Source organism: Macaca mulatta, chromosome 3, assembly GCF_049350105.2.
Source record: "Macaca mulatta isolate MMU2019108-1 chromosome 3, T2T-MMU8v2.0, whole genome shotgun sequence".
NCBI classification, from domain to species: Eukaryota; Metazoa; Chordata; class Mammalia; order Primates; family Cercopithecidae; genus Macaca; species Macaca mulatta.
In genome coordinates this window covers 193,901,621-193,919,626 of record NC_133408.1, presented here as the reverse complement: position 1 = coordinate 193,919,626, position 18,006 = coordinate 193,901,621, and the positions used below count along the sequence as shown (strand labels likewise).

Here is an 18,006-nt window from a genome sequence, read left to right as displayed (position 1 = left end):
TCTGGCTACTAAATTCCTACCATTACTCCATTAAGACCACTTTACATATTCCTTCTCCATGAACTTTCTTTTGAAAGATTTCTCTTTCTCCTCTCAACTCCAATAGCACTTTTCTTTGGCTTACTCAATAGTGCATGTATATATCTGTATTTGTTGTAGGTTTCTTCTGTTGGTTTTAGTGTCTTTTCTCCCCTGAGAGATTTATGACACTGGTTTATACTTTATGTAATCTTCAGTAGTACCTATTTTGCACCTTCTCCTGAGTTCACACTCAACATATGTTGTTTTAATAATTTTCTTAATTCACCCTTGATATAATGTCCAGAAATTCTATGAAATATATAAAATCATTATATTTATGCCACTGTCTTTAAGTTGATCAAGCATGAATAAGTAATTGTATATGTAATTTTAATATATGCCAAGCATTTCCATGTAGTAAACACCTTTATAAACAAATCCAAAACATATAAAATGAATTTTTTTTTTTTTTTTTTTTGAGACGGAGTCTCACTCTGTCCCCCTTGCTGGAGTGCAGTGGCCGGATCTCAGCTCACTGCAAGCTCCACCTCCCGGGTTCACGCCATTCTCCTGCCTCAGCCTCCCGAGTAGCTGGGACTACAGGCGCCCGCCACCTCGCCCGGCTAGTTTTTTTGTATTTTTTAGTAGAGACGGGGTTTCACTGTGTTAGCCAGGATGGTCTCGATCTCCTGACCTCGTGATCCACCCGTCTCGGCCTCCCAAAGTGCTGGGATTACAGGCTTGAGCCACCGCGCCCGGCCTAAAATGAATTTTTAAAATTGAAACCATATTATATCATATGGCATAGCGAGAATTAGAACTTGGGAAAAATAAATTATGTAATAGGTGGTTACTTAGATAAAAATTGCAAGGTAAAATTATGCTCTTTTTCTCTGACAGCGACTTGCTTTTCCAAGAATGAATACAGTACCTGGTGTCAGAAGTATGACCGAGGTGACGATCAAGGAGCAGATGACCAGAATGACAAGCAGTGCAATCGCTATTCCTTTCCAATTCCTCTGTGGAGGGTTACTCCCCACCAGCTCCTAAAAAGAGCAACAACAAAGAAAATCCCAGTGAGTGAAATAAGGAAATAAAATACACCAAATAGACATATTTCATTTAAATCAATAACCAAGACACAAAACAGTGAGAGAGGTATCTTCCCATCCTTGAAGCTACTATTAGTTCCCTTCTGTACCCTTCTGCCTTCAGTGCCCCAGAGCCTTGGGCTGTCATTTTCCTGTACGATGGCCAAATGTTACCTCAAGAAAGAATCTGATATTATTATGTTTACAGCTTTTGTGCAAACCTAATGCTCCTCCTCCTGATAAACCAGATTCTATAGTAGAGGGTCATCTTGGAACTTTCCTTCTCCACAGCTAAACTCCATACCCTCATTGAATCCAATCCAACTAGGATTAAACTTGTCAGTCCAAGTCCTCTGTCATCTTTCCCTTTTTTTACATCCATGTGATCAACTTCTATTTCAGAGTACCAAATTTAAATATTTATTTAGCACATGCTATGTGCCAATTTTCACCAACTTCTGCCCATCGCACTGCTTCAGGCTTTTATTTTTTCTATATAAACTCCTCATTCAAGGTTTCAAGATTTTCCTGGTCTCTCTTCACTGGGCAACTCACCTATCCTTATTCTAGGTTTCAGTCCATTCCAGAGAACCTCTTGCAGTGCAGCAAGAGTGGCAGGTGAGAGAGGGACTCTGGAGACACTGCTGAGGGGTACTAAGGACTACATAAGTCTAGGAAATTCATCATGCATATTGGCTGCAGCGACCAAGTTTTCAGATCGCTGCAAATTAGAGGAATCATATAAATTTTAGTCGAAACTGTGACTCTTTGAGAGACAAAAAGGATCATATGAAAGCTTAATAATAATAAACATAATAGTTACATATAGATGATTATTATTAATTATACAGGAGTAAATAAGGACAGGTGGTCACACTGCAAAGGGACCACTTCTACCCATGCATAGTCTGGAGAATACCCTCTTATAGTGTACATAATTGCAACTCAGTAACCAAGCCAAAATGAGGTAGAATGAAGACGGTCTCAAAAAGTAGACAATGCAATGTATAAATATATTTTCATCAGAAATTAAAAGTTCATTAGAATGTATCAAATTGCTACAAACTAAAATAGACAATATGCAATATCATCCAAATATTTAATATTGGCTATATTGGCTATTAAATTAAGAAAAATTCACAGGGCCATTATAGGCTTAGTAGGAAAGAGTTCTACAGTAGTTTAGAATTTCTACAAGTCTTCATATTTGCCATCTATAACTTAATTCATCTATCAGAGAGTAGCTTTTTAGAACTTAAAAAGTAAGACTATCCAAGAGCAACAAAATAGCTACAGAAAGTTACACTGATTCAATCTCATTTCCTAGTAGGTAGTATTTTCTTTGGGAGAAAATCACTGGCCAGGGCCAAGGATAAGTAATTAGATCTTGCTAATTCAGCAGCTTTTCATTTCACCTGAATTCAGAAAGAAAATAAGCCCTTTTTGTCAAGTCTGTGACTAGCAAGAATCTTTCAGTGGTACTATTCATACAAGCAACCTAGTGCACGCAATTTTTCACAGCCCAGTTGACATTCCTCAAACACGGTTAAGATGAAATTCCAAGGAAACCATTAAAAACAGAATGTCAAGATCAAATCTGATTCATGAACCAGAATGATAAAATTAATGTTGTCTTCATTAACTCAAATAATTGATATCTTTTGAGTATTGTTTCTATTTCATTTTTAATTTTTTTAAATTTTTTCCAGCCCAGGCTGGAGTGCAGTGGTGTGATTGTTGCTCACTGCACTCTCGACCTCCTGGGCTCACATGATCTTTCTGCCTCAGCCTCCCAAGCAGCTGGGACTACAGGGGTGTGCCACCAAGGCTGGCTAATTTTTATTTATTTTATTTTTTGTAGAGGTAGGGTCTCACTATGTTGCCTAGGCTGGTCAAACTCCTGGGCTCAAGCAATCCTCTGGCCTCAGCCTCCCAAAGAGCTGGGATTACAGGCATGAGCCACGGAGCCTGACCTGAATATTGTTTCTCATAAGAGTAATCTAGACTTCTAAATTCTGTTTTAAACACATTTATTATATAATAGATGCATTGGTCAAAGTCCATATGCAAATAAAACAAAACAAAAAAAACCCTAGGACTTTGGATTTGCATCAATTACTTGACCAGCCAATAATGTGACTGATTTACTTACAAAAGTTCATTTGAACGAATGTTGCAGTGATAAGCCCCTCCCTGGCCCAAACACACTCATGATCTGACAGTGGCTGGATATTGTTACAGATCATGACATAGAGAATATTATTTAGAAAGATGTTTTAGAAATAAGTTAAGATATTTGCAAGACATATGACATGAAGTAAAGTTGAAGGAAGTGTTAAGCCTCAAATACCAAATACTTAAAAGTCCTCACTCATTTGAAGGCATATCACGTGGACTGGGGAGCATGTTCCAGAAAGCAGAGTTAGAACCAAAAGGAAATTTAACACAGGCTAATTGTGCAACAGAGAAACTTCAGGATGTCTAACCATTGGTTCTGCCTGATAATAGAAAGGGCTGCTTCACCCAGAAATGAGCAGGGTAAATGGCCATCTCATGGAAATCCTGGGGGACTGATCCTTCAGGGAGGAAGTCAGAAATAGATGACATTAATAAGGAGGAACACAGCAGAAGTTCTATGGACATATATAAGATAGAGATGAAAGATACAAAACTGTGGAAGCTGGTACTGTGGGTAAAGAAATGAATGAGAGTAAGGACACTTCATGAAAGGGGGGCAAAGACTATGCTTCTTCCATGCCCACTGGACTAAGATAAGATTTTGCACAGAAAACCAATCTGGTATATATTATTGAATGAAAAAATGCACAGTAAGATGACCCAGAGGCATCGATGCATATCCTACTCGACTGGAGTGATTCTGGATCATATGCATCGTTTCTTAGGTACAGATGCATCACATTGTCTTTCAGGCAGCATTGTTGCATTAAAACCCACAGGGATAAAGATATTCTTTACTAAATTCCATTTTTATTTGCCAAATTTTGTTTTTCAGGGTGCAGGAAATTTTCTTTTACTACACAAGCAACATTGTAACAACAATAACGGGAAACAAATTAAAGAGGAAAAAAGTGATGAAAAACCTTGTTAATCACCTTGCTCTCTCCAAAAAGTTGACTTTTTAAGGCTTTTTCATATTCATTTCTATTTCTGGGCTATATACACATTTAACTTTTAAATAGGTACAACCACAGCATAGATATAATTTTCAAGTTAGAATGCAGGCTAATACGTGTTTCTTTGAATATCTAATTTGGCTTCCCAAATTCAGACTTCCTCCCAACTTGCAGGTGTTGAACTGTTAAAACTTTGAGTCGGATTGACTCTGCTTTCTGTGAAAGTCAAGAGAACTCCCTAGGTTATCCCCTGGCACACTGAGTTTCAGTAGGTGCGTTTCTCAGTAGAATTAGGTATGTTTTGACTAGCATGGTGAAAGCGAGGCTATAACATATTCCCTATTCTGTGACAACCTGCATACTTTGGAGGTCCATTAAAATGGAAAAGTATGTTCACAATTAACCATTTTCTTTAAGAAGAATAAGTCTCCTAACCAGTGATCCATATCCATCCATCCATCCATCCATCCACCCACACCATCCATCCATCCACATTCATCCACCTATCCATCCATCCATTAACCCATTCATCCACTCATCCATCCATCCATCCATCCATCTATTCATCCACATCCATTCACCCATCCATCCATTCATCCATCCATCCATCCACTCATCCATCCATCCATCTATTCATCCACATCCATCACCCATCCATCCATTCATCCATCCATCCATCCACATTCATCCACCTATCCATCCATCCATTCACCCATCCATCCACTCATCCATCCATCCGTCCATCTATTCATCCACATCCATTCACCCATCCATCCATTCATCCATCCATCCATCCACATTCATCCACCTATCCATCCATCCATTCACCCATCCATCCACTCATCCATCCATCCGTCCATCTATTCATCCACATCCATTCACCCATCCATCCATCCATCCATCCATCCACATTCATCCACCTATCCATCCATCCATTCACCCATCCATCCACTCATCTATCCATCCGTCCATCTATCCACATTCATCCACCTATCCATCCATCCATTCACCCATCCATCCACTCATCCATCCGTCTGTCGATCTATTCATCCACATCCATTCACCCATCCATCCATTCATCCATCCATCCATCCATATTCATCCACCTATCCATCCATCCATTTACCCATCCACCCACTCATCCATCCATCCATCCATCTATTCATCCACATTCATTCACCCATTCATCCATTCATCCATCCATCCATCTATTCATCAACCTATCCATCCATCCATTCACCCGTGCATCCACTCATCCATCCATCCGTCCATCTATTCATCCACATCCATCCATTCATCCATCCATCTATTCATCCACATCCATCCATCCATTCCCCCATTCATCTATTCATCCATATGCATTCACCCATTCACTCATCATCCATCCATCCATATATCTGTCAATCCACATCCATCCATCCAACATATGTTTATCTTACTATGCCAGGTTAGGTTTTGAGAACCTTGAATACAGGAATGAATAAAACAGACACTGACACTCTTATCAACTGAAATTGAATGGCTTTCATTTTTTTCATATTTTTTTTTCTTGTAATCAAGTGCAGGAATGGGGGAAGGGTCAAACAATAAGCAGATCAGCTCATGAAGAGAAGAGAAAAGCAGGACAATGGGGCTCTGAGAGCTGTTTGCATCAGAGAGATCTCTAGCAAAGTGACATCAGAATAGAACTGAAGGAATCTGCAGAGCTGACATCTGAGAAGACAATCCAGATAGAGGGAGTGGCAGGTGCCTGGCCTGTGAGACAGCATAGGCTTCAGTGGAGACAGCAAGGAGGCAGTGGCCAGGGTGGGAGAGAAACGTGACTGTTCTGAGAGAGGAGTTTGGGGGCAGTAAGGGGCCAGGGAGTGCAGAGCCTGAGGGCCAGGTGCAGGCTTCCACTTACCTCTGAGTGAAAGGGGTGTGAGCACAGCAGTGTGTAAATGAGGCTCCCACTAAGGAAGGTGGCCAGGGTTGCTGCTTAGAAGAAACACCTGCAGAAGTCAGGGTGGGAACAGGAGTGGCCAACAAGTCACAGGGCTAATGGGGGTCTGTCCTGGGTGGCAGTGGTGGGTGTGGTGGGAAGTAGCTGAATTCTGGGCATACAATAGAAAGATATTAGCCAACAGCGTTATTTTGAGAAGGTCATATAGACCTAGGTGTCAGGATATATTTATGTATCCCTTTTGCATGTAAAGCCCTCTCTGAGGCTCTAGCCTTCTGTTTCCAAGGAAAAAACACCCTTTGCACCTGTGACATGGCAAGTCTGTCCTCTTTCTACCTCTAAGCCAAATCTAGATTCTACCCCACTCCGCTCATACCTTATTGTTCCTGGAGCAAGTCATTCCCTTCCATGCCCCCTTTCCTCAACACACCCTACAACTTTTCTGTTTCCTGGAATTTCCCTTCATCTTCATTTTGCCAGGCAAATCCCCTTGCAGTCTTTACTTATCAGCTAAAATATCACCTGTGACACTGTAGGAAGTCTTGCCTGGTTTCATCGGCATTATTCTTCCCCCTGGACACGATCACAACACTCTGTGAGTGCCTTTCTGTAACACTGTTCCACTGTTAATTTATCCATTTAATATATATTACCTTAATACATGTATTCATATATTATCATCACGCATGTGTCATTGCTAGGGGGTGAACTACTTAAGGGCACAGTTATCTTCCTGTGTTCAATGTCTTTGTTTTTTGTTTTTTTTTTTTTTTTTGAGACGGAGTCTCGCTCTGTCCCCCAGGCTGGAGTGCAGTGGCCGGATCTCAGCTCACTGCAAGCCCCGCCTCCCGGGTTCACGCCATTCTCCTGCCTCAGCCTCCTGAGTAGCTGGGACTACAGGCGCCCGCCACCTCGCCCGGCTAATTTTTTTTGTATTTTAGTAGAGACGGGGTTTCACCGTGTTAGCCAGGATGGTCTCGATCTCCTGAACTCGTGATCCGCCCGTCTCGGCCTCCCAAAGTGCTGGGATTACAGGCTTGAGCCACCGCGCCCGGCCCTGTGTTCAACGTCTCAATGCCTGGTACGAGACCCGGGACAACACAGTACACAGAGACTGTGTGCGGGGTGGATGAACGGACGGATAAACGCCTTTACAAGTAACGAAGGCGATCACTGATGGATGCAGAAAGCAAAGGGTTAATGCAAGTCCAGGTGCATGAATGAGGCCATAAGCAGCAATGGGTCCTGCAAGATGTAATGCAAACTGACACGCGTCGGTGGCAAACCTGTCCTTCGTGACATCACTGCTGCTCACACTTATTTTTAACTCAGGCAAAAATAAAACAAACAATGAACTAAAACCAAGCTATACGTTTTCATTTGACACATCAAATTCACCTTTATCCAATGTTATTATCTTCGTAACCTGTGATTACAGCTGATTTTTGTGTGTGCTAATTGTATATCTGAAGTGCAAGAAACACAGATGAAGATAATAATTACAGACACCGCAATGTCCATAAACTGATTCAGGGAGGGCCCGAATGCAGGCTGCTTTAATTTTCTCCCCAGTGACAGCCGATAGAACCCATGCTTCTCCATCAGGGAATGCATTCCTGTTCTCTCCTCTCTGTGTCAAAATCTGACACATCTCATCTTGGCCTGAGCTTCATATCTCTCATGAATTTGCCTTGCTACCTTTATCAGACTTTGTGCCTTATGAAGAAGAGAAGATTCAAATGAGAACTCTAAGGTGGAGATGATTTTTGAATGCTGCAAGGAGGAAAGGAGTGGGAGACAAAAGGAACTGATTGCTTAGGTGTTATGATGATGAAATGTAAATGTATTTGAAAGCACACTATAATTTATCAAAATTATAGAAACATAAGATACTAATTTACTATTTATTGCTATCACCACTAAGTAATGTTTTAGTAACATACGATACGTAATAGAGAAGGAACTCGAAAGTGCATTAAATTTCCTACTCTTGATAAAGAAAGTGAAGGGGCTAGAGTGGTCACATTCCAAAACCTGTGATCCTCCAAATTCTTGTTGCATCCTGAGCTTTAATGAGGGGAAATCAGAAATTCAACTTGTGTTGGGTCCTCAAAGCAGACTGATCCAGGCTATTGGATCCATAATTGTGACTCCACAATAAAGTGAGGCATTCCTCAAGCAGCCAGTAACCACCGTGGATGTTCCAGGCACACATCCCACGACATGCTTGTTTCATGTAATGTAAGTCTTGCCTTATGCAGCAAAAGGGACAGAAGAAGTCACCTCCAGCAGAAGTGAGATTGGAGGATGATTTCACGATCAACCAAAGCCTCTTCCTAAAGACACACCCCTGCAGGAGAAGACTGGAGCAATCAGGGGCAGCACGGCAGGGACCCCGGGGGACAGCTGAGGTCCAGCCTTGCCAGCCACAGTGGGGACAGCTGGCAATTGTGCATTCTATGTCCCTTAGCTAAAGGCAGAGGGGTCAACCAGATGGCCTTCTCACTAGGGAAGGAGGAAGTGAAGTAAATTATTTCTCTCATAATAATCTATCTTTAAACCAATCAATCTCTTCTGCTATCAGGCAGCCTGCAGAAGTATATTAAGACTAGAAGACAATGTCTCACTCCCAAAATGGAAAGGGGCCTTTTCTAGGATATAGAGACCCAAGGTTAAGTCATTGACAGCTTTAAATAATTCCAGAGGATATGTATAAATCAGCGGCTGCTTTGGATTCACAATGCTGGCTAGAGATGGAAACACGAGCCAGTCTTGTTGGAGCAAGAGGACCCTCACTCATTGTCCAATAAAGCATTGCATGCTCTTAGCAGGGGAAGCTCTCCCACTCCCTGAGATGCTCCTTTCCTTATGACTGTCACTTTGTTTCTTGTGAGTACTTCTGAGGTGCTTTTGCTGGTTGTAGGGGTGAGAATGGGATAACGGATATGGCCACAAGGTATGAATTAATAACTGCAGAGGCTGCAGGCGTGGGCGGCTGAGCAGCCCTTTCAGAAATACCGAAGCAACCAATGCAGGAATGGGAGGCGGTGGGGGAGGAAGACGATGTCATCCTACCTTCCCCAATACTTCCGTTTATTTCATTAATTAGAAGTTAATTTTGGTTGATCTGCCCAACTTTTGAGGACTGGCAATTAATTACGCATCATCATCATCATCTTAGTGGAAGCAGAGGAGATAATGCTTCCGGTACATCCAGACACAAACCTGCAGGTGCCCCTCTTCCGCTGGGCAGTGTCCACCACGTCCTCCGTGTGGAGAAGGGACGTCTCACTGCTCAGGTTCTCCCAGGGCTCTCCCACACCCTTTCCATACGTGCCTCACAGACTCATCTGTGATCCACTCTACTTTTCTCAAATACATTTGGGAACTTCTAAAGTTGCCTGTTTTACATAACATGACTTGATGTTGCTGTGTGAGGGCACAGAACTTAGAAATCCTATCCACCACCCTTACTGAGGCAGCTGTCAGCCCTTTACTTGAAGGTCAGCAAACCTGTGTTTGCAGAATTAACTTCTGCTCTGTCAATCCTTCTAGAAAACAAACAAACAGGCAAATTATTGATGCAATAGCTATCTGTTAACATTTCTTCTTGATTATTTTTACCTGCAGATTCCGAGTTCAAATTATTTTAGGCTCTTCAGTTGAATTGACAGGGCCTGATAGATTCTTTTATGAAATTGATTCAAAATGTAAGTTAGTCTTGCTTTCAGGGCTCAGTCTACTTTGGTTCTATTTTGACATAATGTTTTAAAGGTATCAAGTTGTTTTATATATTTCCAAATGCAGCAGCACTGTGACCCAATCATCCACAGAAAAACATGTCCCAACACATCAGGCCCAAGACAAATCCCTTTCAGTGAAAAGATGGCTATGAAGTAAGCCGCAGAATTTAAAATTGAGCATTTGTATCTTTCACCTTGCTGTGTATGATAACAGTGTCTGAAGGCATCTTTAGATAATGGCTGTTTTTGCATAGACTCACTGAAACCCACAGGCGATTTTGAGATGAGTTTTCTATACTGGGTAGCTTTTTGGCATGCTCAACACATCACTTCCCAAAGTCAAAAATCCCTGCAGGCACTCAGTAAATATTAAGTAACTAACAAACGAGTCTCAAAGGCAAGAACCACCAGCAATTGAATGGCAGAGACTAAAATAATTTGAGCTCACTTTTTAAAAAGGGCTTGGCACCCTGGTACAATGTTCCAGCATGGTACAGAGGCATTGCGAAGAGTACCCCAGTCAGATGATCTCAGCTGCCCTCCTCCTCCACCCATGGGCCCCGGAAGCCACATTTCTAGTCTGTGAGCCCTCTCCTCTCCTCCTCAGCCAAAGACAATTAATTGGCCTAACCTAGGTCAAAAGTCTGCTTCAGGATTTGCGGTGTGGGATTAAAATATTCCAAGTCGTTCTTGGCTGCTGTCACGAACCATGAGAACGGAAGGTGGGGAGGGAAGTTAAGTGCCGGCTGCCATATGGTGTAAGGATTCCAAAGGAAATAAAGCAGATTTACAGAATGAGAGGAATGAAGAAGACAGGCTCAGAATCAAAGAGAATGAAAAGCAAAGGACAAAGGCAAAAAGGTAAGAAGCTCAAAGAGACAGAATGAGTTCCTCTTGGCTTTCCATTTCTGGATGGACTTTTCCTCCTGAGGCCTGGATGCATTTTTCCCTTGGATTTAATAATACACTCCTGCTACTTTAGGAGATATTTCTTCCTTTTCTTTTCTTTCTTTTTTTCCTTTTTTTTTTTTTTTTTTTTTTTTTTTTTTTTTTTAGATGGAGCCTTGCTGTGTTGCCCAGGCTGGAGTGCAGTGGTGCAATCTCGGCTCCCTGCAAGCTCCACCTCCCAGGTTCACGCCATTCTCCTGCCTCAGCCTCCCGAGTAGCTGGGACTACAGGCGCCCGCCACCGCGCCAGGCTAGTTTTTTGTATTTTCTTAGCAGAGACGGGGTTTCCCCGTGTTAGCCCGGATGGTCTCAATCTCCTGACCTTGTGATCCGCCCACCTTGGCCTCCCAAAGTGCTGGGATTACAGGTGTGAGCCACGGCGCCCGACCTTTAGGAGATATTTCATTTTCCTTGCTTAAACTAGTTTGAGTGGATTTCTGAAATCGAAAACAAAGAAGCCGAATGCACAAAGAAGCAAGCATTGATGCTTCGTCCAGCCACCTGCTCCCCAGCCCTGCGCCATTTCTGAGAAGGCATTTCCTGAGGGGCGTGCTCCTATGTTTTCCGGCATGTGCCACCTACACTTACACTTGAAAACTAGGTGGAAATTCCAACCACATTCTTGGTTTACAATTGAATTTAGTTTTGTTTTATTTTTTGAGATGGAGTCTCACTCTGTCACCCAGGCTGGAGTGTAAGTGGTATGATCTTGGCTCACTGCAACCTCTGCCTCCTGGGTTCAAGCATTTCTCCCTGCCTCAGCCTCCCAAGTAGCTGGGATTACAGGCACGAGCCACCATGCCTGGCTAATTTTTGTATTTTTTGTAGAGACTGGGTTTTGCCATGTTGGCCAGGCTGGTCTTGAACTACTGGACTCAAGGGATCTGCCCACCTCAACCTCCAAAAGTGTTAGGATTACAGGCATGAGCCACCACACTAGGCCTTTGATTTACAATTTTAAAATAACTAATTTGCTAATTTGATGTATACATTTTCTTTGAAAAGGCTGGTGATTCTACTAGTAGGTATAGTTATTTTCCCAGGGAAACTGAGTGAAATTTTGCAATTACCTTAACAGATTTTCAAGAATCAAATTTGTCATCATCCACCAGCCTTGTAGTATGGGTCCCTCTGTGACAGGAGGAAGCTAATTTAAGTGGAAGCAAATGCCAGCCAAGACAGTTGGCACGGCAGAATGTTCACGGGTCTCAAAGAGGATGGGCTGTTCCTGAGGTCTTCGCTATTTTAAGTATCAAATTACTCAAAAAGAAAGCTGTAGTATTTTTAAACTATAGCTGGCCTAGAATGGAATCTATTCATCACATCCATGTTAAACAACTATTAGCCTAGTATCAGCATTTTCACATAGTCCAGTATAATGGAAAAACAAATAGCATCAGAGAAATGATAGGCTGCAGAGAGGCAATTGATGAGTAATCGCACTATCTTAATTCACCTGCAACCTTAGTCTCCTTTGTCAGGGAAGCTAACATAGTCGTAGGTACCAGGAAATGGGATACGGACATCTTCATGAGGTGTCACTGGTCTGTCTACGAGAGTGGTGTATTCCGTGTAACAGAATGCCATATAGCCATGCAAATCACAACCTCTGACGACATGCACAGCACGAATGAACCTCACAAATATAATTTTAAGTGACATAGATCAGACACTAAAGAATATAAGAGGAATGTTTCTATTTGTAAAAAGTTCCACACAGTGGGTAAACCACACTCAGTAAGTGGTTCACATGTAAGTCCATGAAGACAAGCCAGAAAGACATTTCCATGAAACCCAAGATGCCACATAACTCAGCGGGGAGAGAGAAGTTGCCACTGGAAAGAGGAAGTCCAGGTACAAGAGCTGCGGGGTATTGGCTGTCCTCTGTTTCTAGACCTGGATGGGTTATTTCACATTAGGAAATTCAGGTCACACTCACCTGGTAAGCTGTGAGTTTACAGGTTCCACAGTTTTTGCATTGTAATATTTCACAATAGCAGTGGTTAACCACATGTACTGGATCCCAATGCTGTGACAGTGAGCATTGGCCTAACATGGTGAACTGAAGAGACACCCCCTACACTTGCACTCGGTGGGAGAGAGAGACCTCAGGCAAATCCAGTGACACTGTGAGGTGGGACAATGGACAGGAATTCCAGGTGCCATGAGGGATTATAATGATGGGGCATGTGCTGACTTTTACGGAGGTGTTGGGGCAGGCAAGGGCGCTCTGAGCAAGAGAATTTGAGTTGAGAGTTGAAGAGTATACAGGAAGGAGGTGGTGAGCAGCCAGGGCAGGTCTCCTGTGCGATGGAGCAGTTGTAACCTAGTGCATGTGTGGCTACATGTCAGGAGTGAGGTGTGAAGCATCTGAGATGAAGCTGGACAGGCACAAACAAAACCAGGCCCAGCCTCGTGGACTGTGCCACTGGTCTTGCATTTTATCCAAACCACAATAGGAAGCCAGGGGAGGATTCTGTAAGCCACCTCAAATAAGTTCTAGAAGAAGTCAGATATTAATTATTCAGTTTGTCTACTGACATCAGTGCCTAGAGAAAGGCCAGGATTGGTTCCTTCTCCCACTATGCCTTAAAATGTGTGAAATATCAGGCCAATGTGGAATTGAGCACCTTAAAAAGTAAGATATTCACACAGCAACTATAAAAAATATTGGGAGAAAATAAACGACACATACCTGACTGCAGGATCTCCCATTACACCGCTTCCTTCTATTGTCTAAATGTATTTTCTTCCTAATATTTATTCACTGTGAAAAGCTCTGACATAAATTTCTTTTATGTATCATGGACCATTTCCTATAAGTAGAAGGTAGCAACAAATTACAAAATCAATGGTGCACATATCTCAGGATGGTAAAACAGCCTTCTAATCATTGTATTTCCATATTCAGGAGGACAACAAATGACTTTAGGATGGAAAGAACAAGTTTTAAATAACATTTAGCAGCTGACACGTGTCCGTCAATAATCATCCAGGAGCCTGTTGGGCGCACATCCCCATCTCTGTTTCACTGGCTCATTTACTCAGTCTTCATTACTGGTGGCTCTTATCTTTCCACAAAGGTGCTAACAGCCAACACAGACCATAATAAACCCAAGGACCTAGGGGTAGATGGAGGAAAATGCAGGACTTTGCATGGCTTCAGCCTCACAGAAGACAGCAAAGAGGCTCCGATGAGGTCAACTCCACTAGTGAAACTGATGGGAAAGTGTTGGCCCAGGGCAGCCTGTGGCAGCGACTCACATGAAAGTGCAATTAGTTTGGTGTGATCTCTCTCAGTACCTCCCTCCCTTCTTCCCTCTCCCTCTCTCTCTCGTCCTCCTTCTCCTTCTCCTCTCTCTGTCTCTGTTGCTCTGTCAATGTCCCTCTACCACTCTCTCTCACACAAACATAATTAATGCCCAGTAATCCACAATTTAAATGAAATTCTCGGCCAGGCATGGTGGCTCACGCCTGTAATTCCAGCACTTTGGGAGGCTGAGACAGATAGATTACCTGAGGTCAGGAGTTCGAGACCAGCCTGGCCAACATGGTGAAACCCCATCACTACTAAAAATACAAAAATTAATGGGGCATAGTAGCGTGTGCCTGTAATCCCAGCTACTCTGGAGGCTGAGGCAGAATTGCTTGCACCTGGCAGGCGGAGGTTGCAGTGAGCCGAGATTGCACCACTGTGCTTTAGCCTGGGTGACCAGAGTGAGACTCCATCTCAAAAAAATAAAAACAAAAATAAAATAAAATAAATTCTCTCTGCTCAGAAACAGCCACGAACATAAAAGCAGCAACAACAAACAAGAAATGTCTGAGTATAAGCAGGCCCTGATCGAAAATGCGGAAGAGACTCAGCTATCTGGAGGGTCATTAATTCAGTCGTTTCTGTGATGGGTTATTTTGCTGATCCGAAGATAAGAGCACCTTGATTCGAAAATGCTGATGATCCCAGTCGCACTCCCCACAGCTCAGGGGAGCAGCTCAGAAGCAAAGGTGGGAGAAGGGAAGAAATGTGAAGACAAGAATTGACCATGCACTGAGAGAAAAATGGAAGAGCGAGTCAGACGCAGGGAGAGTGGGAAGCAGATCACAACCCCAAAGCCAGCAGCAGCCGGAGAGGGAAGGGGGAAGCGGTGGCTGAAGATTCCACCAGTCTGGACCTTTAGGGTGAAAGCCAGCAGCCACATGCATCTAAAGGCCCTACAAGCACGTCATCTGTGTGGAAATTGTAACTCCGCAGTGTTATAAAAGGAGAAAATATGGGTTAATGGTGGCTTTTTTTTTTACAGTAGCATGGTACATTTCCAAATAATTTCTACCTGAAACTATAAAAACATAGTCTGAACTTTAAGTAGCAAAATTTAGGTTTTCATGAAGTCGTACATACTCGGAACAAGAGGGCTAAGTTTCTATCTTAAACTAAATGCAGACTGTTAATGTTGTACTTTAATTCTATCAATCCAGGTTAAACATTATTTTATAACCCAATGTCTTTAAATTGTTATAGGTTTAAAAAGCCTAATGACGCCTTTATTGTTCTTATAGGTAAAATGGATTTTAAAAAAATAAACACAGTTTACGACAGACCGAGACCTGAGGCATGCATTTTAGTCATGACACGTACAACACGAAAGGAAAGACAGAAATCTTTGTTTTACTTCGAACATTGTGTAACAGAGGAAAAGAACATGTAGGCCTAAAGGAAAGCAAACAGTGATGATTTTGTTGGAAAGCTGGACCTGTAAGGAAAGGCCAGCGTAATCAGTATGCTAATCTGGAGGAAAGTGGGCCAGGCCAGAGCTTAATTACTGCCTCCAGATATAATGCATCTGTATAATCCAAAGGATTTTGGACAAAAGAAATAATAATTATCTAGTTCCTACGACAGAAGGAGAAGACTAATTGACATTATGAGAAGCATTGTTTGAAATAGCTTCAGGTATTTCTCAAAATGATGGGACAAAAATAGCCTTAGCACCCCCTGAGTGTGCAGGTCAAATGCAGATTTCTGGACCCTCTGAACTGGAGTCTCTGGGGACAGGACCAGGGAACGTTCGTGTTTCGCAATGTGTCCAGTACACACTTATAAACAATGAAGTATGAGGCCGGGCGCGGGGGGGTTCACACCTGTAATCCCAGCACTTTGGGAAGTTGAGGCGGCCGGATCACCTGAGGTCAGGAGTTCAAGACCAGCCTGGCCAATAGGTTGAAACCCCATCTCTACCAAACAGAAAAATACAAAAATTAGTCGGGCATGATGGCACGCACCTGTAGGCCCTGTCTCAGCTACTTGGGAGGCTGAGACAGGAGAATTGCTTGAACCTGGGAGGCGGAGGTTGCAGTGAGCTGAGATTGTTGCCACTGCACTCCAGCCTGGGCAACAGAGTGAGACTCTATCTCAAAAAAAAAAAAAAAAATGCAGAGCCATTAGCTACAGGAACTTGTTACATCTGTAACCCGGATAAGTCAGTTTGGTAAAGCCCCTCGCAACTGGTTTGCGAATGGAAGGCTCAAGAGTTTGTGATGGCAATTTTTCAAATGCAAAATTCTGTCCATCAGCACGTCATAGACCAGTTTAGAAACATGTCCATTTAGAAACAAAATTCTGATTGGCTGTCTTACAGCCCTTGACTGGCCTTATTTAACTACCGTATAAATACACGTTATATGAGGGCAGCTTTTCCTAAGTACAATTTTTCTTTTACCAAGTCAGAAGCAACATGGGTGATCAGTGGCATCATTGTCAAACAGAACTCACGACCTGTGATGCCCACGTCTGTGTCTTGAATGTTTCAGCAAAACTCAAAACTTGAAACGCACGCTCAGCATGCATAAGCTTTGTGGCCAGCACCATAATGAATAAATAAACTGGTAAAAGCAATAATGATGATAACCAAACTCAATGCCTTATAAAATCCAGTGCCGGTGCTGAAAGCCTGTTCATCTGCTTGTGACAGAACACACGGACAAGAGCATTTTCAGTCCCCATGGAGAAGGGGGTGTGTGTTTCCCCCCAAAAACCCCTAGATCATTGTTAAGAAAAAAAAAATCTCTCTATTAAAAGGCCATCTCATTGTCCCAAACTGGCCTCTTTTTGTCCAAAATGTTCAGACATGTATCAAGCAACAGATCTCAGGGTACTTAGGGCCATAAATATTTGTACTGATTGATTGTGACTATGATTATTAAATAAGTGACAGCAACATACACATTCCATACCAGAATGCATGAAAACTATGTTCTTGTAACATAGCAGCATGATACAAGCAATTTTCAAGAGAATCTTCAAATAATATGTATTAAAAAACAGCCAGCCAACTTAGTACATGGAATTCATTAGAGCTTAAATACTTAAAACTAGCTTTATTTAATATTATTGCAGATTAACTGAGAAAAAGCTAAACTACTTGTACTGTGATTTTTGCTCTTCATTTCTCTGAATTATTTTGGACCTGGAAACTGCTTTACTCAGAGCACCTCCTTACTGTTACCCCCATTTTTTTCTTCCAAGGGAAGTGGAGGGTGGAGAGGCCATAGAACTGGGCCAGGCTGAGATCAGGGTACTGGAACAGATGAGCCCAGCCTGAAACCATAGAGCCCAGGGCTACCAGGAGCTGTGCGCTGTCCTGGATCACAGGGCAGACACCGGGAGGAAAGGAAGGTGCTGAATACCAATTCCAATGAAGTGGGGTAAGAAAGGGAGAAGGAAAGGCCGGGCGCAGTGGCTCTCGCCTATAATCCCAGCACTTTGGGAGGCTGAGGTGGGTGGATCATGAGGTCAGGAGTTTCAGACCAGCCTGACCAACATGGTGAAACCACATCTCTACTAAACATACAAAAATTAGCCATGGTGGCGCATGCCTGTAATCCCAGCTACTCAGGAAGCTAAGGCAGGAGAATCGCTTGAACTCAGGAGGCAGAGGTTGTAGTGAGCCGAGATCACGCCACTGCACTCCAGCCTGGGCACCAAGAGTGAGATTCTGTCTTGGAAAAAAAAAAAGAAGAAGAAAAAAAAAAAAGAAAGGGAGAAGGAAAACAGAACCTGACATGAGGTTTTGACAACAGCCACTATCTGAACCCTTGGAGCTGGGGGTCTGGAGTATTCCACCATCCGCC

The 18,006-nt window shown here is 42.7% G+C and overlaps 1 protein-coding gene across 5 annotated transcripts in view; it reads right to left on the bottom strand.

Moving 5' to 3' along the window:
• The window catches only part of DPP6 (dipeptidyl peptidase like 6), an 853,145-nt gene that overhangs the window by 434,777 nt on the left and 400,362 nt on the right, over positions 1 to 18,006 (bottom strand). For all 5 annotated transcript variants that reach the window (XM_015135214.3, XM_015135213.3, XM_077997785.1 and 2 more), the window contains exon 2: positions 953 to 1,067. In XM_015135214.3, the coding sequence (XP_014990700.3) occupies positions 953 to 1,067 (115 nt within the window). The remainder of the gene's footprint in view (positions 1 to 952; positions 1,068 to 18,006) is intronic.